This window comes from Triturus cristatus, chromosome 8 (assembly GCF_964204655.1).
Source record: "Triturus cristatus chromosome 8, aTriCri1.1, whole genome shotgun sequence".
In the NCBI taxonomy this organism is placed as follows: domain Eukaryota; kingdom Metazoa; phylum Chordata; class Amphibia; order Caudata; family Salamandridae; genus Triturus; species Triturus cristatus.
The window spans coordinates 11,475,448-11,502,711 of record NC_140591.1 but is presented as its reverse complement, the minus strand read 5'-3'; the positions used below and the strand labels follow the sequence as shown (position 1 = coordinate 11,502,711).

General features: G+C 52.6%; 1 protein-coding gene across 1 annotated transcript in view; it reads right to left on the bottom strand.

Moving 5' to 3' along the window:
- Window positions 1–27,264, bottom strand: part of LOC146799830 (kelch-like protein 13) — a 241,060-nt gene that overhangs the window by 92,069 nt on the left and 121,727 nt on the right. The window contains exon 2 of the mRNA XM_085620722.1: window positions 9,036–9,171. Within this exon, the coding sequence (XP_085476848.1) occupies window positions 9,036–9,131 (96 nt within the window). The 5' untranslated portion in view covers window positions 9,132–9,171. The remainder of the gene's footprint in view (window positions 1–9,035; window positions 9,172–27,264) is intronic.

The window sequence follows — 27,264 nt, the reverse complement described above, 5'->3', positions numbered from 1 at the left end:
GGCACGGTACCTGGCTCCGTGAGACCTCAGCTCTCCGGGACTTCCGTCAATGGGATCACATTGGGATCTCGCTTCTTGGGGATGTCTGGGCTGGGAATCACATCATGACCTTCGCAGACCTGCAACAATGTTATTCCCTCCACGCCTCCCAATTTCACAAATATCTGCAACTTCGGCATGCCCACCATACACGTTACGTCTCCCACGTCCCTCCCCGAATTTAGTCCCCTAGAGGCTCAGGTGATGATGGGGAACCTAGGCAGGGGAGGGGTGTCGCGGATCTACCGCTCACTAGTTAACAACGGCCCTGCAACCCTAGCCTCATTACGCTCCCGATGGGAGGACTGATTAGGCCCAATGGACGACGCAAATGGGCGGGATGCTCTCATGGCTCCCAAGACCTTGACGACTTCCTCCAAACTGTGTCTAATCCAACTCTACTACTTACATATGGCATATTTCCCCCCCACACGTCCGTACAAAGCTCGATTGAGACCCTCCCGACATGCACAAGGTGTACCCATGCTCCCGCTGATTTGTTCCACATGGTTTGGCCTTGCCCCGTCATTGCGCCATTTTTGGCGGGTGTGGAGCTAGAACTTACACAGCCCTTGGGGTGGGATGTTCCCCATGACCCACTCTGCCTAATCCTGGGTGTGTTTGACGGCCTAGACGGCTCCCGGGCCGATAAGCGTTTCCTGGGGACTGCTGTGGCGGTGGCAAAGCGGGACATTGCGGCTCCTTGGTCTCAGGCCACGCCTCCTGGGGTACGGAAGTGGAGACGAGGGGTGGACTGGTGTGGGACCCAGGAGGAGTCTCTCTTCGAGGCCTGAGGCTGCCCCGAAATGTTTGAAAAGAATCTGGGGGAAATGGTTTAATCTTTTGTCCCGATGGATGTGTGTATCCTTATGTGTTATGAAATCCTCACACGAATACTTAACTCTGATGCTTGATGGACAGGTCTCCGTCTCCATCTTCTTATGGCCATCCACTGTGGTACTGGGTACGAGTTCGCTGCCAATGTCTTTTCTTTGTGGTTTTTGCAATATCAATAAAATTGATTATCAAAAAAAAAACATGGAAAAGGGTGCCTCGGAGTTATACTGGAAAGAAAAAAGGAATTGGGTGTCATCGGCGTAGGACACAACCTTAACCCCTCAAGACTCAATAAGGTTTGCCGAGGGGGAATGGTATAGGTTGAACAGGAGTGGGCTCAGTGCAGAGCCCTTGACACCCCACATACCAAAGGTTTAGGGGACGTAACGTGCGGGTGTAGATACCTGTTGGCATCTGCCCTCCAGGAAGGATTTGATTTATTGAAGAGCCTCGCCTTGAATGCCAAGATTGCGAAGTCTGCTCAACAAAACAGCCTGCGACGCAGTGTCCAACGCGGCCGGCAGATCCAGAGCAGCGCCGAGACAGGTGCGCTCCTGCCCAGACTCTCCCTGACAAATCGGGCAACCTCCAAAGGGGCTGTCTCCGTACCAACGCCTGTCCGAAAGCCAGATTGCGAGTCATGGAGAATCAAATTGGCCAACACAAAAGTGGACAATTTTTGATTGGCCCCTTTCTCCAGAATGTTTGCTGGGGCTGGGAGGAGAGATATAGGCCCATAATTACTCGTCACACTGGTGTCGGCGTTCAGCTTTTTTAGCAACGGCAGGAGAAACGCCTGTTTCCAATATGCAGGATGAATTTCCAACATTAGGGAAGCATTCCAGGTTTCAGTGAGAGGGGGACTGCAGTGCTGAGACAAAAGCCTAAAAATATGAGGGGGGCAGTCTTCCTCCGGAGTGCCAGACTAACCGTTTAGTTACATTCAGAGAACGGTCTACCGAGGTAGGGGCAAATTCATGGAAGATCGGCTTGCGACATTCCATATTCCCTGCAACAGCAGAGCGGAAGGCTACAGTCTCCGACGGAGCATTAGGAAAGGAAGAGAATTGATCTCCCTTGGTGAGAATTGATCTTCTCACCAAGGGAGACTGATATTTTTCACAAAGGTCAGCTGATGGAGTGATATCCGTTTTAGGACCATCCGTGGACCAAAAGGAATTTACCAACCTAAACTCTTCCTTAATTTGCTTCCGTCTTAATATGATCTGAAAAATAATCTTTCATAGCAATGCGTGTATTATTTTGGAAGCTTCTAAGCACTGTTTTATAAAGATTCCTGGCATCAGAGCCATATGCTATCCTCGATTTGCGTTCTAGTTTCTTGCACTGACTTTTCTCCATTCTAAGGGTGGGGATAACCAAGGCGCTGTCGGCCGCAGCCTTTTTGCCTTGTACTTTAAGGGAGCAAAGCGGGTGGTTTAATGAATTAAAAAACCAACTATAGAACAACAGGACGTCGGGTTCAAATACTGCTTGTAAGATCAACAGAGTAGAAGTAACGGAGTGACCCAGAGCTTCCTCAGTCACTTCCTGCCACTTTCTTTTCATCGCTGAGTCGGAATACGCGTAGGCTGTGCCCAACGGCCAGAAAACGCGAATGAAATCCTGAAATTGATCCGTCCAGATCAGCTGTTCTGGATCATTAACCTGCAGGCTGGTGACATTGGTAAATATTAGAATATTAGAAAGTTGAGCGCTCCATTGTAGACAGTGGAGTGCTCCGGGCCTCTAATGGCCGCTAGAAGCCCAGAGCATCAACGTTCATACGTCTTGCTGCTGCTTTGAAAAAAGGACCCACGGACCCCGAGGGGATTTCTACCCCCTCAAGTTCCATGAGGCCTTTATTTTACTAATTACCACATTCTGCCCTCTAGGGACAGAATGTTCTAATAGCCTTAGAGCCTTCTGTAGCGGGCTATACCGGGCATTAAAGGCCCGCTCCCTTGTTAAAAGCCCTCGCCTTCAGCTCAGGCCTTTAATGCTGGAGCAGGCCTTTAATGGCCAGTAGTGCCCGCTATGGCGGGCTATAAGGCTACAAATCCAGCATAGGACCCACCAGATGTGGGGGGGGGGGGTCTGGACCACTTGCTCTAGATTAAACCCTGCCAAAGTTTGAACGGACTGTGCAGCTCAGCTGGGAGGTGGGGTCATGAGCGTGGACATTGAAATCTCCCAGAACAGTCTAAGTAGCGCGTCGAAGCCGATATTGACAATACTGCAGTGGAGAAACTGCTGCTAGGGCGGTCCAGAGGTCGAGATAACAGCAGATCAGAAAAAGAGAAGGAGGGGGGGGGGGGGGAGTTTAAAATTTAAAAACACGTCCTCAATGTTTTCTCATTAACTAAGGGGAGTGGAAGAGGCTTCAATCGCATCTTTGAAGATAGCTGCCCCCCCCCGCCTTATTCCCGCATCAATTTGCTGCCAAAATGCGATAAGCAGGCGCAGAGCAAAGGCGAGGTCAGGGTGAGAGCTGTCTCGCAGCCAAGCTTCCTTCAAGGAAAACACGATCCCTAGAATTCTTGTCCACAGGCCGTTCCTGAAGGAAGATGCAGACTCTATTCTTTGCGCCTGCGCAGAAGCTGCGTAGTTTACAGCGCGTGTCAAGCAGTGAAGGAGTAGAAAGAGACATGGCCATCTCCAGGAGAGACGTTTCTAACTCCATGCGTTGCAGGAATCAAGCCTTTCCTGGCTCCTTGTGTACTTTGTTTCGTTCGCCTTCGCACTCGTTTCTCTGCTCGCTCTGCCTGTTTACCGTTTCCTTCCGCGGGTTCGTGCAGCATTGGCACTATGTTCTGTGGTCATCGCCCCATTCATGTTGTGCTGCACTTAGCGCTGCTCATTAGCGTAAAAAGCATCCTGGCGGCCATTTTGGACCCGAGGGTGCATTTTCCGCCAGGCAAATAGCCCTAAATGACGGTAGTAAATTGGGGAAGAAACATCCTGTCCCAAAATCACATTTAGCAGCCATCAGCGTGCCCGCTTCCTGTGTTCTGTTATATTTGGTGCTATTTCTTAGTGTGTAACGTGTCCTTGCGTTCATTTTGGGCACAGTGGCCATTTTTGTCCTAAGAAATAGCAATAAACGCAGAATTGCTCTTCTCGTGTAAATCAAGTGTAAACTCTGGAAATTCTTAAGTAATTCTGCGTGATTGCGCTACACACAATTACTGGAGTTTTGCCCACTTCTCTTTTTAAAGTACCCCTACTCTAGGGTGTGGAACAACATCCCTTTCCCTCTCAGGGCTGCATTAACCCTGCTCCAGATTAAAAGCTGAACACACTCCTCATGAAGAAAACTACATCACAGTGCAGGAACAGTTCCTGTCCCCTCAGCTGCCCTTCAAGCGCTGGTGGACTCGGGCCGGACTGGGGACCGAAATAGGCCCTGGCAAACTGCTCGGCCGGTCCCCGGGTTCGGGAGGGCTGGGGGGGGACGGTGGTTGCGGTTGAGCTGTTTGCTAAGGCTGGTTTTGGCTGATTTTGTTACAGGGGGCCATTACTGCCAGCCCGGGTAGGAAAAACTGGCCCCCACCCTGGCAGCCCACCGGGGAAAGGCCCGGTGCCCACTACGGCCAGTCCGGCCCTGGGTGGGCTGTATTCTTGCCTTCAGCACTGTAGTGTCCGTTGCACTCTGGCTAGGTTCATACTATAGAAATACCACAAACCTACCTACAGGCTCACACCCGCTGTGAAAGAGAAGGTTTATCAAGAAACATTTGGAAAATGTGAAGCAATGGAAAAATGAATAAAGGAGGCTGTGAAACTGACTTGTCTCCGCCCCACCATGGGGTCCGTATCCAGTGCACACACTGGGGTCTGTATCCCGTGCACACACTGGGGTCCGTATCCCGTGCACACACTGGGGTCCGTATCCCTTACACACACTGGGGTCCGTATCCCGTGCACACACTGGGGTCCGTATCCCGTGCACACACTGGGGTCCGTATCCCGTGCACACACTGGGGTCCGCATTCCGTGCACACACTGGGGTCCGTATCCCGTGCACACACTGGGGTCCGTATCCCGTGCACACACTGGGGTCTGTATCCCTTACACACACTGGGGTCCGTATCCCGTACACACACTGGGGTCCGTATCCCGTGCACACACTGGGGTCCGTATCCCGTGCACACACTGGGGTCCGTATCCCGTGCACACACTGGGGTCTGTATCCCGTGCACCCACTGGGGTCCGTATCCCGTACACACACTGGGGTCCATATCCCGTGCACACACTGGGGTCCGTATCCCTTACACACACTGGGGTCTGTATTCGGTACACACACTGGGGTCTGTATTCCGTACACACAATGGGGTCTGTATTCTGTATACACAATGGGGTCTGTATCCCGTACACACAATGGGGTCCGTATCCCTTACACACACTGGGGTCTGTATCCCGTACACACACTGGGGTCTGTATTCTGTATACACAATAGGGTCCGTATTCCGTATACACAATGGGGTCTTTATTCCGTATACACAATGGGGTCCATATCCTGTGCACACACTGGGGTCCGTATCCCGTACACACAATGGGGTCCGTATTCCGTATACACAATGGGGTCCGTATTCCGTATACACAATGGGGTCCGTATTCCGTATACAAAATGGGGTCCGTATCCCGTGCACACACTGGGGTCTGTATTTCCTATACACAATGGGGTCTGTATCCCGTGCACACACTGGGGTCCGTATCCCTTACACACACTGGGGTCCGTATCCCGTACACACACTGGGGTCCGTATCCCGTACACACACTGGGGTCCGTATCCCGTGCACACACTGGGGTCCGTATCCCGTGCACACACTGGGGTCTCTATCCCGTGCACACACTGGGGTCTCTATCCCATGCACACACTGGGGTCTCTATCCCATGCACACACTGGGGTCCGTATCCCGTGCACACACTGGGGTCCGTATCCCGTGCACACACTGGGGTCCATATCCCGTGCACACCCTGGGTCTGTATTCCATGCACACACTGGGGTCCGTACCCAGTACACACACTGGGGTCCGTATCCCTTACACACACTGGGGTCTGTATCCCTTACACACACTGGGGTCCGTATCCCATGCACACACTGGGGTCTGTATCCCATGCACACACTGGGGTCTGTATCCCATGCACACACTGGGGTCTGTATCCCATGCACACACTGGGGTCTGTATCCCATACACAATCAATCAATCACTGCATTTATAAAGCGCGCTACATACCCGAGAGGGTCCCAAGGCGCTGGGGAGGGGGCGGTGCTACTGGTCGACGAGCCAGGTCTTGAGGAGTCTTCTGAAGGCCAGCAGGTCCTGGGTCTGTCGTAGGATGGTGGGGAGAGTGTTCCAGGTCTTGGCGGCGAGGTAGGAGAAGGATCTGCCGCCGGCGGTGGTTTTTCGGATGCGAGGGACTGTGGCGAGGGCGAGGTTGGCTGAGCGGAGGCTTCGGGTGGGGGTGTGGAAGCTAAGTCGGTTGTTGAGGTAGGTGGGTCCGGTGTTGTGCAGTGCTTTGTGTGCGTGGATCAGGAGCTTGAAGGTGATCCTTTTGTTGACGGGGAGCCAGTGCAGGCCTCTCAGGTGGAGTGTGATGTGGCTGCGCGGGGGACGTCGAGGATGAGTCGAGCCGAGGCGTTCTGGATGCGTTGCAGTCGTCTCAGGAGCTTGTTTGTAGTTCCTGAGTAGAGGGCGTTCCCGTAGTCGAGTCTGTTAGTGATGAGGGCCTGGGTAACGGTTGTTCTCGTGTTGAGGGGGATCCATTTGAAGATCCTGCGGAGCACACGGAGGGAGATGAAGCAGGACGCGGAGACGGCGTTGACTTGCCTGGTCATGGAGAGAGTGGAGTCGAGGATGACCCCCAGGTTGCGTGCGTGGTCCGTGGGTTCCGGGGCTGTGCCTAGTGACGTGGGCCACCAAGAGTCGTCCCAGGCTGATGGGGTGGGTCCGAGAATGAGGACCTCTGTCTTGTCTGAGTTCAGCTTCAGTCTGCTGTCCTTCATCCAGACGGCTATGGCCTTCATTCCTCTGTGGAGGTTAGCTTTGGCGGTGTGGGGATCTTCGGTGAGGGATATGATCAGCTGGGTGTCGTCAGCGTAGGAGATGATGTTGAGGTTGTGTTGTCGTGCGACGTGGGCGAGGGGGGCTATGTAGATATTGAACAGCGTCGGGCTGAGGGAGGATCCCTGTGGGATGCCGCAGATGATCTCGGTGGTTTTGGAGCGGAAGGGTGGGAGGCGGACGCTCTGGGTTCTGCCGGAGAGGAAGGATGGGGTCTGTATCCCTTTCACACAATGGGGTCTGTATTCCGTATACACACTGGGGTCCGTGTCTCTTACACACACTGGGGTCTGAATCCCTTACACACAATGGGGTCTGTATCCTATACACACACTGGGGTCTGTATTCCGTATACACCATGGGGTCCGTATCCCGTGCACACACTGGGGTCCGTATCCCGTGCACACACTGGGGTCCATATCCCGTGCACACCCTGGGTCTGTATTCCATGCACACACTGGGGTCTGTACCCAGTACACACACTGGGGTCCGTATCCCGTGCACACACTGGGGTCCGTATCCCATGCACACAGTATGCCCTCCTCTGCCACATCAAGTAATTGCAATGAGGCTAAGACCTGTGCAGCCTGCTCAGGGCGCCGAGCTCGGGCTCTCTTCCGCTTCTTTCGTCGTTCAGAGGTGCATTCGTCCCCACAGGAGGCAGTATCCTTTCCTTTAAAACAGTTCAAGACCGAAGCGTGTCACCAACTCCTATCCTTACCTAACACTGTATTTGTAAAGCGCACTTTCACTCAGAAAAACATCTTGGCACTGAATAACAGTTGTTTATTGTTAGCCGACTCAATGGCACTCCTTTTGTTGAGTAGACCCGCAGGGATTTGAACTTGTGACAATGAGGTCGAACACAGGCCCCGTCCATATTGGATGCATTAATCCACTGAGCCACCAGCCACGGTTATCCGGGCCCACTTGGCATCATTTTACTAGAGTGACACTTATGTGCCCTATTTTTGCTGCCATATCGACGACTGGGCCTTCTCTGATTAATCTTCTTTTTGGGTGTACACACAAACAAAACAGGCATGCCGCTGCCCCTCTGGGCAGGTTGGCGCTGTGTAGCTGCCCTTAAGCTGCCCTGAGTCTGCCTGCCCCAAACCTGGGGGCATATCTACAAGGCGGCGATAGAAAATTATCGCCGCTTTTGCGGCCGTTTTTGGCCGAAAAGCGGCGATCATTTTATCGCCTAATTAGCACGGCCACGCTATCGCGTGAAACCTTGCTTTAGCGCACGAAATCTTAACGCCCAGCTTTGCATATCTAATGAGATGCAAAGTGGGCGTTCCTGACCCAACATGACAGGAGAAATGTCCCTAAGCGACATTTCTCCTATCATCAAGCCCCACGCTATGAAGCATAGCGGCAAGAAAAGTAGCGATAACCCCGGTTATCGCTACTTTCCTTACGCCTGCTTCAGGACTGACTTAGCCATGATATCCTATGGAAGGTGGATATCATGGCTAAGTTTGTGAGGCCCTATCAGCAAGCTAATGCCACACTACGTGAGATTATCGCTGGGTTTCCAGTGACAATCTCACGTTAGACTGTTAGCACTAGGATTTTTTATCGCTTTTGAGATAAGCTTTTAATAGCACGCTATCTCAGCGATAAAAATCCACGATAGCCGGCAATAATTATCCTAGCACTAAGTGTGCTTAGCGATAATTATCGCCGGTTGTTGCTGATATGCCCCCTGGACTCTTTATAACACACCATCCAGACAGATGCTCGTCTCTTTCAGCTGCCTCGTTCCTCTTGTGTCCTTCCTTTGTGTGTCCATCTCTCACCTTTTCATCCCTCACACTGCTAGGCGCTGAGCCCCCAGGCATTAAAAGAGCATCTCTCGGGTCACTCACACACGGCACCAAAACTCTTGACACCTCGGATCACGACCAAGACAACACTCCCCTGTGGTGTAGCACTCTGAAAGTGTGCCTCAGTGCTCACGACAGGGCTTGAGGCGCTATATAGACCATACAATACAAGACCAGAATCCATTGCCTTTTCTTTGCATCAGCACATTCACATAAAGGGTATGTATGGTCAGGTGTCTAGGCGCTGTAGCACCCTTACCTCGAGGATGGCAGAGGGGTGCTGGAAGCAGGTGAAGATCCGGGTCTCCCCTTCTGCCAGGAAGGACGAGGGGGGGCCCTGGCAGGCGGCCGCCATGGTTTCTGCTTCACCGCGAGCCGGAGACGCTTCTCTGCCCCTATAGGATGGAAGGGTATAGACAGAAGCGAGTCAGAGCTGAACGCCTTGAGCAGGGGTGCCGCAGTCGTCCATCTTGTGCCTGCCTTAAAATGGCGACCAGGGGACCTGCCCGAGGGTTCTGTAAACACACAGACAACGTTTGAGTAATAAACTGAAATCTGTCACCCTGAGAACCTGCTGTCAAGTGGTCCCCGACCCCCCCCACGCCCCACCCCCGCTCCTCGCCTCACACGAACACCAGCAGGATATGTCTTTTAGACCTTCATGGGGAAAAATAAATAATAAAGTATGCGCATGGAGTTCGCCAAGGTCTGTTAAAAGCTCTTCTGCCATCGGTGTCTGGCACTTTCATTTCCGGTCCAGGGAAGACATGGCTTGGCAGTTCGGGCTGGACTGTTCCCATGAGGCACGGGGTCAGACTGATTTGCATATGGCCATGTCTGAACTGGGGTGGCAGAGTGGGCTAAAGAACGGTGATGGATTAAACCCAGATCAGTTGACTGGGGGTGAGTGCTTGCAATGCTCAACACTCCGTCCATCATTTCCTTTGGTTTTTACTTTCATTAGCGTGACAGTATTGTGTTGTATTGTAATTGCATATATATAGCGCTTATTGTATCTGACGAGGCTTTGAAGTGCTTCATGGGTGCTACTCCACAACCCCAAATCAGATGTTAATCCAGTGGTTATTGTTAATAGGATCCGGCGAGTGCTCTCAAGGAAGCCATTCCATGCACTTACGCCAGTTTCTTTGTTGTAGATTAAGGGGAATATTTATGAAGCCGTTGCGTCATCCTTGCGCTACGCAATTGGGTGCCAGGGCGACGCAACTACATCCTGAGTTTCTTGATATCTAGATTAGCACAACGCAGCGGAAAATGCAGCGCAAGACGGCGCAAAACGCTGCCTTACGTTACTCTGCTGCAGCACGGCGTTCCAGAAGTTTGGGAGTTCCAACGCAACTCCCATGGTTTTTGACGCATTCCCAGATTTACAATTGCTGGTTGACCCGGGAAGGCGTCGAAATGGTACGCATCCCCAGGGGAGACGCAACGAGGAGAAATATCTCTATTTCTCTCCTCTTGCTGTGTGTGTTGCATTCTGCAGCACACATTGAAAGAGGAATGTGCCTCAGGGGATTGTTTTTGTGCAGAAAGATGCCCCTTCCAGCACAAAAGCAACCCTACCTACAATGCAGATACCCTTGCACCATGGTGCAAGGTGCCCGAGTCGGCGCCAGGCAGCACATTCTGCCCCAGCGCAAGAAAGCCAGGAATGCGCCTTATGATGTTAAACATGGTGCATTCCTGCCCCTTTACAATCGCGCAGCGCAGCAAGGTGGCTTGCTGCGCTGCGCTGCATGATCTTTTCTGACACGTGCCCCTCAATTAGCAGGAGATGTGTAATGAATAGCGCGGGGCGGGATAGGTGAGTTCAAGCTGATTAGCTGGTGGGCTGAATAGACAGACTGCAGGACGCTATGTATTGGTAGGCTGCATGGATGTGGTTGCCAAGAGGGAGGGTGTGATCTATGGAATGAGGTGTGGGCAGCGGCGGCTCCTCCTCTGAGGCGGGGGAGCGTCGCCCCACCGCTTTGAAGCAGTCAAAGAAAGGAAACATAAAATGATAACTCCAGGCTATTATCATTTGATGTTCCCCTGCTGCGGCAGGTTTGCGTGGGCGGGGCTGCTCTGACGGCAGTGGAGCAGCGGGAGGAGTGGTTTGCCCACTCCAAGTGCGCATGAATGTTTGTCTGGTCCTCACGGGCCCGCCAAACATTCATGTGCACTTTGCATGTTCTGCATGCAGGCTCCATTTCCTGGCGGAGCTTGGAAACACGGCGCTCAGACCAATCATAAGGATGCATTGCAGCGTTGTGATTGGCTGAGGGGAGCCTGGGTGCTTCCTGTTCTGGGCCCAGGAGCGAGACGGTGATGGAGACACGGAGGAGAGACATGGCATCAGGTAAGTGTTTTTTAATTCTTTTTTTAAACCGCTTTACATTTCCCCTCTTGTCCCCTCACCCCTGATCCGTGCCGGTCGCCATTGGGTGTGGGCCACGTGCAGAAATACAATTGCCATAATGAAGGCAGACAGCCACGAGGCTTCGGCTAAGGTACATAAGGAGCTCTCACAGAGTGCGGGCAGGCCCTGCAGCAGCCCCTCCCTGAGCTCTCACAGACTGTGGGCAGGCCCTGCAGCAGCCCCTCCCTGATCTCTCACAGACTGCGGGCAGGCCCTGCAGCAGCCCCTCCCTGAGCTCTCACAGACTGTGGGCAGGCCCTGCAGCAGCCCCTCCCTGAGCTCTCACAGACTGCGGGCAGGCCCTGCAGCAGCCCCTCCCTGAGCTCTCACAGACTGAGGACAGGCCCTATAGCAGCCTCTCCCTGAGCTCTCACAATCTGCAGGCAGGCCCTGCAGCAGCCCCTCCCTGAGCTCTCACTGACTGTGGGCAGGCCCTGTAGCAGCCCCTCCCTGAGCTCTCACAGACTGTGGGCAGGCCCTGCAGAAGCCCCTCCCTGAGCTCTCACAGACTGTGGGCAGGCCCTGCAGCAGCCCCTCCCTGAGCTCTCACAGACTGCGGGCAGGCCCTGCAGCAGCCCCTCCCTGAGCTCTCACAGACTAAGGACAGGCCCTATGGCAGCCCCTTCCTGAGCTCTCACAGACTGTGGGCAGGCCCTGCAGCAGCCCCTCCCTGAGCTCTCACAGACTGTGGGCAGGCCCTGCAGCAGCCCCTCCCTGATCTCTCACAGACTGCGGGCAGGCCCTGCAGCAGCCCCTCCCTGAGCTCTCACAGACTGCGGGCAGGCCCTGCAGCAGCCCCTCCCTGATCTCTCACAAACTGTGGGCAGGCCCTGCAGCAGCCCCTCTCGGAGCTCTCACAAACTGCGGGCAGGCCCTGCAGCAGCCCCTCTCGGAGCTCTCACAGACTGCGGGCAGGCCCTATAGCAGCCTCTCCCTGAGCTCTCACAGTCTGCGGGCAGGCCCTGCAGCAGCCCCTCCCTGAGCTCTCACAGACTGAGGGCAGGCCCTGCAGCAGCCCCTCCCTGAGCTCTCACAGGCTGCGAGCAGGCCCTGCAGCAGCCCCTCCCTGAGCTCTCACTGACTGTGGGCAGGCCCTGCAGCAGCCCCTCCCTGAGCTCTCACAGACTGGGGGCAGGCCCTGCAGCAGCCCCTCCCTGAGCTCTCACAGACTGGGGGCAGGCCCTGCAGAAGCCCCTACCTGAGCTCTCACAGACTGTGGGCAGGCCCTGCAGCAGCCCCTCCCTGAGCTCTCACAGACTACGGGCAGGCCCTGCAGCAGCCCCTCCCTGAGCTCTCACAGACTGAGGACAGGCCCTATGGCAGCCCCTACCTGAGCTCTCACAGACTGTGGACAGGCCCTGCAGCAGCCCCTGCCTGAGCTCTCACAGACTGTGGGCAGGCCCTGCGGCAGCCCCTCCCTCAGCTCTCACAGACTGTGAGCAGGCCCTGCAGCAGCCCCTCCCTGAACTCTCACAGACTCTGGGCATGCCCTGCAGCAGCCCCTCCCTGAGCTCACACAGACTGTGGGCAGGACCTGCGGCAGCCCCTCCCTGCGCTCTCACAGACTGTGGCTCTCACAGACTGTGGGCAGGCCCATTGTCATTCCGACTGACAATGCCCACTCCCTCTGCCTTTAGCATATCATGTGCCAGTGAGATCGGAGTTAGCCATTACAGAGGAGCTTTCCCCAAACAGAGGACTGTGGGGAACTTGCCACCTTGTGTAATTTGTCACTGTTGTACACAGAGTGAACAGGGCAGGGGCAGTGACGGGATAGAAGAGGCAACAGGAAAGGATAGGTGATGGGGCAGGAGAGGTGACCGAGCAGGAGAAGTGACGGGGCAGGAGAAGTGACAGGGCAGGAGCAGTGACGGGACAGGAGCAGTGACGGGACAGGAGAGGCGACAGGAAAGGAGGGGCGACAGGAAAGGAGAGGTGACGGGGCAGGAGCAGTGATGGGGCAGGTAAAGTGACGTGGCAGGAGCGGTGATTAGGCATGAGCTGGAGCGGTGAACGGATAGGAGCAGTGAACGGATAGGAGCAGTGAACGGGGCAGGAGAAGTGATGGGACAGGAGAAGTGATGGGACAGGAGAAGTGATGGGACAGGAGAAGTGATGGGACAGGAGAAGTGATGGGGCAGGAGAAGTGATGGGGCATGAGCAGGAGTGCTGACCGTACAGGAGCAGTGAACAGGCAGAAGCAGTGAACGGGCAGGAAAAGTGACGGGACAAGAGCAGTGATGGTGCAGGAGAGGCAACAGGAAGGGAGAGGTGATGACGTAGGAGAGGTGATGGGGCAGGAGAAGTGACGGGGCAGGAGAAGTGACGGGGCAGGAGAAGTGACGGGGCAGGAGAAGTGACGGGGCAGGAGAAGTGATGAAGCAGGAGAAGTGACGGGGCAGGAGCGGTGATTAGGCATGAGCAGGAGCAGTAACCGGGCAGGAGCGGTGAAAGGACAGAAGCAGTGAACGGGGCAGGAGCAGTGAACGGGGCAGGAGCAGAGAACGGGGCAGGAGTAGACAACGGGGCAGGAGTAGACAACGGGGCAGGAGTAGACAACGGGGCAGGAGAAGTGAACGGGGCAGGAGAAGTGACGGGGCAGGAGAAGTGACGGGGCAGGAGAAGTGACGGGGCAGGAGAAGTGAGGGGGCAGGAGAAGTGACGGGGGCAGGAGAAGTGAGGGGGCAGGAGAATTGACGGGGCAGGAGAAGTGAGGGGGCAGGAGAATTGAGGGGCAGGGCACATGACGAGGCAGGAGCGGTGATCGAGCATGAGAAGGAGAACTGACTGGACAGGAGCAGTGAAAGGGCAGGAGCAGTGAACGGGCAGGAGAAGTGACGAGGCAGGAGAAGTGACGAGGCAGGAGAAGTGACGGGGCAGGAGAAGTGACGGGGCAGGAGAAGTGACGGGGCAGGAGCGGTGATTAGGCATGAGCAGGAGCAGTAACCGGGCAGGAGCGGTGAAAGGACAGAAGCAGTGAACGGGGCAGGAGCAGTGAACGGGGCAGGAGCAGAGAACGGGGCAGGAGCAGACAACGGGGCAGGAGAAGTGAACGGGGCAGGAGAAGTGACGGGGCAGGAGAAGTGAGGGGGCAGGAGAAGTGAGGGGGCAGGAGAATTGACGGGGCAGGATAAGTGAGGGGGCAGGAGAATTGAGGGGCAGGGCACATGACGAGGCAGGAGCGGTGATCGAGCATGAGAAGGAGAACTGACTGGACAGGAGCAGTAAAAGGGCAGGAGCAGTGAACGGGCAGGAGAAGTGACGAGGCAGGAGAAGTGACGAGGCAGGAGAAGTGACTTGTACTTATGTTCCTTGCCTATTTATTTATATACTATTGCATGACATCCACTGATGTGTCTGCAAAGCATACCTGTTGTCCCGAATTTTGTCCTAAATTTTGACCCCTTGTCCTGAATTTTTACACTCACCATCCTGAATTTGTGCCCATGCCAGTTGGCCACCCTAACTAGTAACCACTCATGGTACTCAAGAGGACATAAGGCTGAGACGACCTTGATGGGCTTAGACCTCAACTCATGACCTCCAGATTAATTAATTCAGAGGCAAACGTTCAGCTCACTGAGCTGTCTCTCGGCCTCGAGGGGGCGAAAGGCTGCAGGGGGCCAGGATAGCTGGGGATGGGGTCGAACTATAGAGTCCAAACACCATGTACCGGAAATCTCAATAGCACCGGAGTACGGAGCTCATAACGTGAGAGGATGGGAGAGGGGGCTTCTCACTCCTAAACAGGGCCGGACTGGGAACCAAAACCGGCCCTGGCAAAGTGCTCGACTGCCCCCGCAGGGGGTTGGGGGTGCGGCCACCCACGCGGGGGGGGTTGGAGGTGCCGCCGAGCTCTTTGCCAGGGCCGGTTTTCGGCCGATTTTGTTACAGGGCCGATTTTGCAGCTATGCTGCAAAAACGACCCTGTAACAAAAACGGCCCCCAGGGGCCCAAAACCGGCCCCCACCCGTGCGGCGCACCGGGGGGATTGCCCGGTGCCTGCCCCTAAAGCCCAGCCAAGGTCCCGGGCAGTGTCACACAGGGCAGGGGGAGGAAGGGAATGGGACAGCCTGGATTTCATTCTTCGCCAGGGAGGGTCCATGCTAAAGAGGGAGTGAAGTTGGGGTCAAGAGAAGTTTTTAAAGTCTTTCTCCACTGCAGGGCGGGACGTCATCGAACCCAAGCGTCGGGAGAGGCTGACATCTTTAGTTGCTCAGCCTAAGAAGGCATCACAGAGGGTGCACTCCTGGAAAGGTGCACTCCTGGAAAGGTTCAGCCTCGCCCCACGCCTGCAGCCACCATTCCAGGAGCCCTCCCGGTGCCACAGACACGGCCTGCCCTGAGGGGTGCTGCAGACGGACCTCACTGGGCGGCTTTCCCCTCACGGGGAGAACGGATACGAAGCAACAGGCACGCAGCTGCGTCTTACAACTTCCATCTAGCCTCCATCTACATCTTTGATACTTATGGGAAGTCTGCTGCTTGGTTCACGGCCTAAGAGACCCTTGTCTGCTTTAAACTCGCACTCAGCTGCCCGGTTCCACGCCCTATAAGAAAACAGAACATTTGTAAAGTCTCTTGATAGAGCAAGAAGTCAATTTCCATTCCCCAGAAGGGACTGAGTTCTCTTGCACCCCTCATTGAGCATTTACATTGAATACAGGATGTACAGCCGAGAACAAAAGAAACATCTACATTCACCTATGGCTACCCTGACACAGCTTAAATGAAAACTGGTGCCCGTTTACCATTGATATAATCATACTTACGGGTCCGTTGACTCATATTAACTGGTGTCTCCCTTTTCTATCTGTCCTGATGATGGCCCTTTTTAAATTATTCCACCACGGGGTCGAAACGTCGACAAAAAGCTCTATGTGGACTGATTTTAAAATGTGATTGTGTCGTGTGACTCTTCCTTTTTCACAATCAGTCACATGTACATATTCTGTAGATAACACAAGCACACCTCTTAGTCACTTTACTCACTTTGACAGCGCTGACAAAATAAAGGAGCACCTGATTTTTTGTTTATTAACAATTTTTGAAAAATGCTAAATGAAAAAACACTAAAAAGATAAAGTATGAATGCTGTGCCATTTTTGCCCTCCTATTTGAATATTTGAATGCACTTATCGCAGAGTTAAAATAAGATCCGTTTAACTCTCTATATATCACTATTGCTGTGGAAGTCCAGGCCTACACTTCACCCTTGGAGACCACCGTTTTAGGTCTCGCTTAGGCAATTTTTGCACTCTCTCTTCAAGACATGCTGTATTCCAGATATGGCATAAAGCACCGCCCACTTTTCACCCATCTTTTTAATTGCCTCCTGTCCCTTGTAAATGGTGGCTTTTCATTGGTGAATAGGCTTAGTAGTCCCTCCTTAGTACCCCCTTGTCTCTTCTTACCTCCCATGAGAACAAACACCCTGTTACATGTGCTGTTACTCCCTAGGTTTTAATTACAGCCTCAGAGCACTATTTTGTTAAAGGCCTTCAGACAGGACACACACTTGGTCCTAGGAAAGGCTGGCAGTGGCTAATTTACCTACTAGCACATCTCACATTTATATGAGACCGTCTATAAATTTCCCTTCATCAGCGCCACACAGAGTACAACTGAATCTGGAATTAATATAATAATCCTTTTGTCACATTTCAAAACTACCAATTGTATGTATGGAAATAGCTATTTGATTATACTTGTGGTACTGTTTGCATGCAATGCATTATGGGTAGGGTGGATTTACCATTTCTTCTACAGGGAGCAGTGCCATATGTGACTAAAAGAGGTCCCATAGGGCCTCTTTTGACTGCATATGGTACTGGACCCTGCAACATGGCTAGGTAAAAATCACTGGCATTTATAATGCCAATAACTCCATCTTTGCAGGGTGCAGTACCATATGTGGCCAACAGAGGTCCCATGGGACTCCTTCGGCCAACGTATGGTACTGCACCCTGCAACATGGCCAGGTAAAAATCACTGGCATTTATAATGCCAAAAACTCCAACAAATGTGAGACCGGCTGCATTTCCAAAGCAAAAGGTCTAGCTTTTGTTGAAGTTACAGCAGTTGGCGTTAAAAATGTTTTTTACTTTGCTTTTTTAAACGATTGGGGATAGTGCTATGCCAATATAATAACTCCACTGAAAGTAAAAAAACTAAAGTAAAAAACATTGTTATTTTCAACGCCAACAGCTCTAACTTTTTAACAAATGGAAGACCTATTGCATTGCAAATGCTTGTTTGATAAATTTTGTCTGGCTCAGGTCCCTGGGTTACTGGGTTGCCCCCTTTTTTCAAACTTCTCACCATCCATGCACCAGCAGATCACAGCCCCCTATCCTCCTTCGGGTCACGTGTCATTATGAATGTTCCAGAGCATCGGAGTCTACGCTGATATATTAAAGGAACGGGAGCCCTGCTTGGGTTGCTAGCCTAGACGGAAGGTCCGCACTAGAGCCGGTGAGGGGGATGCAGTCCACACGCATTCTACCCAGACCTTTGACGGAGCTGGTTTTTTATGTTAATGCTTTGATAGCACAGAGGTTTTAGGCCTCAGATTCCATCATGTTGTGATGTTTCACTGCACTACATGGAAAATCTTGTAGGGGCTCATTTATGAGAAAGTCATGCAGTGAGGCGCACAAAGTCACTTTTTAAGGCAATACGGTGCGTTCCTGTCCTTTCCCATGCGCTGGCACCATTTTGGCAGCCTAGCGCCCACGCAGGCACCCGTGCACCATGGTGCCCCTTGCTGGGAGGCAAACTCCTGTTTCTACATATGCAGCAGAAAGCAGCAGACTTAGAAAGAGGACGAAACAAAGAGACACAGAGATGTTTCTCCTCGTTACACCTCCCCTGGGAAGGCGTCACTTTGTGTCACATTCTCAGGTTTACCAGTTCTGGTAAATCTGGAAGTGCATCCCAAACCACGAGGGTTGCGCGGGAACATCCACCGCAAAGCCCATGGAACGCCTTCCCACGGCAGCGTAAGGGAACACGGCGATTGGTGCTTCGTTGCATTACTTCAGATTTATGGGGCCCCTCAGGGCCACGCAACGCGGCCTTGTGTGGCTTTATAAATCCCATCTAGGGCTTCCGTCACTCTGGCGGTCCTTTGCGTGCTGCACGAGCGACGCAACTCCACTCGTGAATATGCCCCGCGATGTCATATCTCAGTAGAATGAAGTTTGCACGCGCTCCATGGACAAGCCCAGCGACCTTCACAATCTGTTCCGAATAAAAATGTGTTCTGACTCGAGGCAGTGCCCAGCTGTTCCAGTGCAATCGCATATGACGCAGCAAACGTTGTTCCAGCACAGGGGCGTCTGCGAGAAGCACCATGTGGTAGAACTGTGAGGGATGTTCATCTGAAACGGTTTCCCTCTGCTTGGGCCTGATTGGTACGACCCTAACAGATGCACGCAATCCTCTGTTCAGCGCCCTATGGAAGTGCGTGCGTCTGCATGCGTAGAGAGCCTTTGCTCACTGACCCCTGGAGGGGATCCATCCTGGCTTTCTCCCCCCTTTTTAGACTGGAATCTTTGCTGACCTCTCCTTCAGGGAGTTCTGTCATTGAGGTCAGCGCCTTCACTCAGCTTTGCGTTCTGATTATTGAGGACATGATTTGGATGTTTCCAATTGATTTCTGTGTGGATACAATCGGAAAATAAACCCTCTCAGGTGTAAGACTTCACTGTCTGTCCTTTTTGTAGAACCAAAGGGGTTCTATGTGCAAATCCTTGAAATTGTCATTTAGAATGTTCCAATTGAGTCAAAGGTTTGGGGGGGGGAAACAAAATCTGTGTCGGGATTAACATTGCTCCCGGTACTCACCCGCACAAAGAGTAAGCGCTGTAGAGTGACGTCACCGTATGTCAGGGGTAGACAGTGACTTGCATCCTGGTCTTAATAAAAAGGATTATGGGATGGAGTAATGGAGTATTCCACCCCGCTGAGCATAGTCTAGGGGTGGGTGAAAAATCCCACTCCAGCGGCAGAGTTCGTGGAGTTCTGACCGCTCTGCGTTCTGCTTGGAGCACAGAGTTCTGGCGAAACTCCGCCAACCGCCGCATGGCAGAGTTTTTTCTTGCACGAAGTTGGCCATGGTTAAGTTGGGGAGGTGCCAGCGTGAATGTGCATCCCCTGACACAATTTTCAAGTGCTGGAACGAAATCTTCTCGAGTGGCAGAAAGAAGCCGCGCCCTCTGGTGCGCCGCGTGGAGCCGTTCACGCGGATTTTATAGTCTGGAAGAAGTGCCCCGCGCTAAAAATCAGCGCGAGCAGCGCGATGTGCCGGATCCTGCCTGCTCGCAGAGCTCCACAGAGTCTCGCGGAGTTTTTATATAACTCCGCGGCATGAAACCTAGCATGCTCCGTCCACCCCCATTACAGCCCTGGTTCATCCCTTCTGCGCCAGCAGGGGGCTCCCCAGCTCCATCCACTGGCCACTGAAATGCCATGTTTCGGGTGTTTTACTATTTCAGTCATTCTCACTGGTGGGCATTGCCCCGCTCAGGTCGAGGAAAGTGTTTGCCCCCAGAGACACAAGAGCTGAAGATAAAATTCGGAGTGGCGGGGGGTTGTGGGCGAAGAGACCCCCATGCATTCCAAACTTTCTGCAGAACGTTTACCCCGCCTGATGAAGCAGCGGTGATTGTTTTATTGGCCTGCCCAGCAGCAGACTGCGCCTCGACCCTTCATCAGTAGGCACTATTAGCTTCCACTCGTTAATGCTGAGGTCGGAGCAGCCAATCAGAAGCCTGAGAATGCGGGCATTTACTAATGTTGTTTTCTTGCACTGTAGGTGCTGTTACATTGCGCTATTGGGGATCTGACGCCGTTTATGGAAGCTGACGTCAGGCCAGGAGGATGAAAGGCTGAGTCATCGTCCGTAGGACCTCAGTCTCTGTGTGCGTCAGCAGTAAGAAAGCGTCATTGTAGGCGCTTGTAGAGGTCACTGGGGAGGAGACAGCAGCTCCGGTCCCTTCAGGATAACGGCTGCCAGTCAAATATCTGAATGTACTCTCAGGCCTCAGCAGTGACCTTGGTAGTGGAACAGCACGCGCTGGACCGGGCCTGTGACGTCATACTAGTGACCGACACCCGTCAGAGAGTCTGTCTCTAGACTAACTCCCCCGCTGCCGCCACAGCCAGTGCCAAGAAGCCTGGCCGGACAGGACAGGAGCCACTCTCTTATGAAGGATGCCCTTCGGCCCCCGCCAGCGCCTCGAGGCGCAGCTCTGGGGTCACACTCCATTTCTCTCTACAGTCTCTTCACTATGTAGGATTTGTTGTATTTTCTCCTCGCCATGTAGAAAAGCCCTGGCCTCCCTTTTCTGCGGGTCTAGTTAGAGCTGTACCGATGAAAAATGCATAAAAAGTGCTGCCGAATCCTCTAGACATTACTCAGACCGAGAGAAGAAGGCGGCTCACTGAAAGACCTTGTTTATGTGTGTATAAATGTATGCATTAAGATGGTTACACTCGATCTGAAAACGCTGTGCTGCTGTCCTTCACTACTAACTCAACTGAGGGGGGTGAAACGCAGGGGCTCATTTACAAGCTCGTTGCATCGCCGCTGCGTCGCTTTTCTTGACGCACCGGAGGTGCAGTGTGCTGGCCATATGTAGAAGCCACGTCAAGTCACCCCGCATGGCTTTTCAGGGCCTTGTAAATATGGCCCCTTTACACGCATTACTCTGAGTGAAAGGGGCGTTCCAGGGGTTTTGCTGTGAGTGTTCCCACGCAACATCCACGGAACCTGACACATTCCCAGATTTACAAGGTTTTGTAAACTTGGGCATGTGTCCGAATGCTGCGCTTCCCCAGGGGAGGCGTGAGGAGGCTTAACAAGGAGAAATACCTTTATTTCTATTTGTTTTTTAGGTCTCGCCCGACCCTGCGCATGCGCTGATCTGGCGAGACTTATTGAGAGGGCTTCAAAAAGTGCTACCAGGCCAGCCTAGAGCTACAGTGCACGTGCGCGGGGGCGCGCGCGCCTCACTTTCGCGGCCGCACAGCTACTTTGATGCTTGATCGCGATCACTTTCACTTTCGTGGCCGCACGGCCTCTTGGCATAGCCAATAGGTCTCGCTTTTGGGACCTTATAAGAATTTAGTTATGCAACTGTTGCATGGCTAAACACTTATAAGGTCCCAAAGGCGAGACCTGTTGGCTATGCCAATGCTTGTCCTTTTTGTACGCATGCTGCAGCACACATAAAAAGAGGAAAACACCTCTCATGATTGTTTTTGTGCAGGAAGGTTTCCCTTTCTGCAAAAAATAATCACCTCCTACAGCGCAGAGACCGTTGCACCATGGTGCAAGGATGTCTGTGTTGGCGCATGGCAGCCGTTTGTGCGCCAGCGCAAGGGGAACGGACAGGAATGTGCCATGTCTTGAAGATACAGCACATTCCTGCCTTTTCTTGTGACACGCGGCAGCGCAGTAAGAACGCTTGCCTCGCTGCCTGCATCCACATATTGTAAATGAGGTGCATAGCACCTAGTGAGATGTCAGCGAATCCCCCCTGCTCCCACTTCCTACTGCCCCTGAAGCTCACTTTCCCGCTCCTAACACAGAGGGGCCTTTTCACAAAAGGTAAACGTACATGTGACCAAATCTACATGTGTTAGTTTCCTCTTGCCCATTTGAGTAACTTTACTAGTTTTGGTTATTCAACACTTATGAATTTAAAGTTACTCAAAAGTGTAGACTTACATGTTTGCGCCCCTGAAACTGGGGGTGGGTTCAAAAATGTACTTTACCATAGGAAGATCTCCAACCCCGTGAAAGAAATCTTCCTGTGGGAAGGTATAGAGAAAGCATTAAAAAAGGTATTCAACTACAGAAAATTGTAATTTTTTTTATGTTTTATATTATTTGAAATGAAAGTTATATATTTATTTTAAATGTTGAAGACAATATAAAAAATGCATAGTACCATTAACTTAAAGTTGAATTACATATATTAAAGTAATAATATTTTATGAAGACTTTAAAAAAAGTAATTATTCATGTAGTAAAAAACATATTTTATACTCTATTAATAATTATTAAAATTGATATGCAAAATTAACTACATGAAATTAATTGTTGTGTAACTATATTTTAATACAAATGTATCATTTCCATCTTTTAATAAAAAATGTTTTAAATAAACTAATACACATTTTATTTATATATTTTTTTAAAACATTAAATTAACTTCAAAAAATGTTATTACACAATATTTCCTAGGGATTTTTATTTTTAGTGGCTACCTCCAGTTTTTCCTATGAGAGGGTGTTGCATTATCAATAGTTGGCCATGTGTGGTGCTGGATTACTCCAGCTTTGAGGGAGTACGGTTACTACTGTTTTGAGTCCTGGCTGTAGTAACTTTACAAGTGCGATTTGTGAATAAGAATGGGCTTACCCTTTTGCGGGTGGGCACATGCCCCTCTTTAAACCGGTCCCAGAACCCCTCCTTGGTCCTCCCTAAACCTCTCCCATCTAGCAGTAACTACGCACCCTTTTCCAGGCACTCCCCTTGGCCCCTCCCACATTTATTGCTACGTAGTGAACTTACAGGTTTGAGGATCTCTCCATAGAAAAGATAGGAGAGTGGAGATTTACATGCGTAGCTCTTCGAAATGCATTTTATAGAAGTGGTAACACTACTGTATGTCATACAAAATACAGTTTGTGAGTCAGGGCTGAAGCGACTATGACCATCCGCTCCCAGACAGACCAATCACACCTATGAGACTCTTCGACCCCACCCCCCCCCCCCCCCGCCACCTGGATCAGTGGCATAACGAAACAAGAGGGGGCCCCCTGCAAAGTACATGCACGGGTCCTCCCACCCTCTGGATCCAGTCTGGAGCTCTCAGGCCAGGGACCTGCCAGTGCCAGTGCCCCAGAGCTCAGGCCCCCCGCACTGTGGGGCCTGCAGGAGCTTTTGTTACGCCACTGCTGTGGTTCTAAATCACTAAGAATGAACACACTTTTGCTGCGTTGCTATGGTAACTCTGTGCCACAAGCACTCCTTAGTGCCAGTCGTAGGCCTTCATTTGCCACACTGCAGTGCATTCTGGGACTCAGATATGATTTGCTTCAGTCCATGGTGCAATGGTCTCTGCGCTGTAGGAGGTGATTATTTTTGTGCAGGATGGGAAACCTTCCTGCACAAAAATAATCATGAGAGGTGTTGTTCTCTTTCTATGTGTGCTTCAGAATGCAGCATGCGTACAAAAAGGAAAAACGAGTAGAAATAAAGGTATTTCTCCTCGTTGCGCCTCCTCACGCCTCCCCTGGGGAAGCGCAGCATTCTGACACATGCCCAAGTTTACAAAACCTTGTAAATCTGGGAATGTGTCAGGTTCCGTGGATGTTGCGTGGGAACACCCACAGCAAAACCCCTGGAACGCCCCTTTCACTCAGAGTAATGCGTGTAAAGGGGCCATATTTACAAGGCCCTGAAAAGCCATGCAGGGTGACTTGACGTGGCCTTCTAAATATGGCCAGCACACTGCACCTCCAGTGCGTCAAGAAAAGCGACGCAGCGGCGATGCAACGAGCTTGTAAATGAGCCCCTGCGTTTCACCCCCCTCAGTTGAGTTAGTAGTGAAGGACGGCAGCACAGCGTTTTCAGATCGAGTGTAACAATCTTAATGCATACATTTATACACACATTAACAAGGTCTTTCAGTGAGCCGCCTTCTTCTCTCGGTCTGAGTAATGTCTAGAGAATTCTGTAGCACTTTTTATGCATTTTTCATCGGTACAGCTCTAACTAGACCCACAAGAAAAGGGAGGCCAGAGCTTTTCTACATGGCGAGGAGAAAATACAACAAATCCTACATAGTGAAGAGACTGTAGAGAGAAATGGAGTGTGACCCCAGAGCTGCGCCTCGAAGCGCTGGCGGTGGCCAATGGGCATTCTTCGTAAGAGAGTGGCTCCTGCCCTCTGGAGCCAGCCTTCGTGGCTCTGGCTGTGGCAGCAGCGGGGGTGTTAGTCCAGAGACAGATCCTTGCAGTGAGGCTCGTACTGCCCCCCCCACTCCCCATGGGTGGAAGACCTCCCTGGACAAGGTTTCCTGCTTGCATGCTTGTGGACTGCAGCCAGGAGAGGAGTGTGCATGGGATATGTGAGGTCAGTTAAGTGCGTCGAGTGTGTGTGCATCTGCTAAAGTGTGCGGTAGAATACAAACCTGGGGCCAGATTCACTAAGGGCTTCTGTTGTCCCTGCGTCACGCAAGGCAACACAAGCCCTTAACTAGGAGTTACTAAGGGTGCGCGTTGCCCTTGCGTCACGCAAGGCAACGCAAGCCCTTCACTAGGATTTAGTAAGCCACGTAAAGCCATCTTGCGTGTCTCCGTAAGGTTTATTAAATCCAAGGGTGACACAAGGCGGCATTACTTTGCAGCAGAGAGGAGTTCCATGGGTGGAGTACGGGTGTTCGCATGCATCCACCCATGTCGTCAGGCGCATTTCCAGATTCACAAAGAGTTGTAAACCTGGGAATGCGTCAAGAGTGCTTCTTCCCAACAGAGGTGTAACGAGGAGTATGTTCAGTTCTCCTTTTACTTCCTTTTCGGTCGAGTCTAGGCAGCGCGCATGCGCTGTCTCTTGGCATGCTGTATCTACTTCTGTGGGGTTTCACCACGCCCATTACATGCCCATCGCTTTCATTGGGCTCTTAGCATGCCTTTCAAAATTCATTTCCTTTCTTTTGCAAATCCCTTACATTTGTCCTGCCTTTTGGGTGTTTTGTTACTACCCTGGAGATTGACCCTGTTACATGGATCATGTCACTCCAGGGCATTTATTTCCATTTGGCGCACCACCTTTTTAATTTGAATTTGTGCTTAGCTCTTCTTCACACAGGGTTTGTTCACACAGCATGGCGGCTGCACGCCTGTCATTTTTTCGGCACAGCGCCCGAAGCCTTTTACACGTATGACACTTATGGTCTCCCCCGCCCCTGGGCTTTAGAGTCGCTGCTGCTGCAAAATAAAACAGCAAACAGAGCAGGCTTCCTGAAATAGCAGTGAGCTGAAGCAAGCAGGGGGCGCAAGTTCGAGCAGACCCTAGACATGGATGCAAGCTCAGCTCACCAGCTACCACAGGCAGAATGATTTAGTGGCCATGCTAAAATGTCATTTTTCTACTTCCAAAAGCTACCAAATGTAATGCAAAATTGAATGTTTTTTAAAAATACTTTAAAAAAGAATGTACAAAATGCTATGTTTGTGAATATAGAACAAAAATGTATATAAGTGAACCGTACAAAAGTAGTTAAATGTATTTAGAAACGGATTTAAAACTCCTCCGTGTTAGTAAATACTTATATATTAAATTAACGGTTAACCTTATTACATTCTGTGTGATCACGCTCCCGTGCAGCATGGCAGCGTAAGGTCCAACGCTTGACTCTCTCCTATGTCTGCGGTTTTTTGCTCTTCTTAGGCTGGAAACGGGCGTTTCCTCCTCTCCTCTCGGACGCAGCGTCACAGGGGCTTTGAGGGTAAGAGTTGGGGAGTATATGTTACCTGTGGAAGCAGTGTTGCCCGAGTGATGGATGGACTGATAGCCTGGGGGGTGAAAGGCTAGACACGAGGCTGTAACCGAACTTCCTGCAGCCCTGGGGTGGGATTCTGGAGTGTACCTTGGGCCCCTGGGGTGGAATACTGGAGTGTACCCTGGGCCCCTGGGGTGGGATCCTGGAGTGTACCCTGGGCCCCTGGGGTGGGATTCTGGAGTGTACCTTGGGCCCCTGGGGTGGGATTCTGGAGTGTACCTTGGGCCCCTGGGGTGGGATCCTGGAGTGTACCTTGGGCCCCTGGGGTGGGATCCTGGGGTGTACCTTGGGCCCCTGGGGTGGGATTCTGGAGTGTACCTTGGGCCCCTGGGGTGGGATTCTGGAGTGTACCTTGGGCCCCTTGGGTGGGATCCTGGGGTGTACCTTGGGCCCCTGGGGTGGGATTCTGGAGTGTGCCCTGGGCCCCTGGGGTGGGATCCTGGAGTGTACCTTGGGCCCCTGGGGTGGGATCCTGGGGTGTACCTTGGGCCCCTGGGGTGGGATTCTGGAGTGTACCCTGGGCCCCTGGGGTGGGATCCTGGGGTGTACCTTGGGCCCCTTGGGTGGGATCCTGGGGTGTACCTTGGGCCCCTGGGGTGGGATCCTGGGGTGTACCTTGGGCCCCTGGGGTGGGATCCTGGAGTGTACCTTGGGCCCCTGGGGTGGGATCCTGGAGTGTACCTTGGGCCCCTGGGGTGGGATCCTGGGGTGTACCTTGGGCCCCTTGGGTGGGATCCTAGGGTGTACCTTGGGCCCCTGGGGTGGGATTCTGGAGTGTGCCCTGGGCCCCTGGGGTGGGATCCTGGGGTGTACCTTGGGCCCCTGGGGTGGGATTCTGGAGTGTACCTTGGGCCCCTGGGGTGGGATTCTGGAGTGTACCTTGGGCCCCTGGGGTGGGATTCTGGGGTGTACCTTGGGCTCCTGGGGTGGGATCCTGGAGTGTACCTTGGGCCCCTGGGGTGGGATCCTGGGGTGTACCTTGGGCCCCTGGGGTGGGATTCTGGAGTGTACTGTGGGCCCCTGAGGTGGGATCCTGGAGTGTACCTTGGGCCCCTGGGGTGGGATCCTGGGGTGTACCCTGGGCCCCTGGGGTGGGATCCTGGGGTGTACCTTGGGCCCCTGGGGTGGGATTCTGGAGTGTACCCTGGGCCCCTGGAGTGGGATCCTGGAGTGTACCGTGGGCAATGAGCGCTGGCACCTCCATCTAGGCGCTACGCACTCGGACACTGGTTCAGTGGCTACACACTGAGGCCACTGGAAGTCTGCAGGAGTCTGTGTGCGATGCGTAGAAGACAAGCCTGCTCATACGCTGCTGACCTCTGCAGCTCATGTCCAGGGGGTGTCCCTCAGTTGCTCCACCACCTTAGAACTTTGAGAGTCGTTTACCTGGCCGCACTTATGACAGACAGAGCACCACCCTCACCAGCCATGCGGGGTCAGCTTTGATGTTGTGTGGGGTAATCCCACATTTCATTGTATTTTCTCTG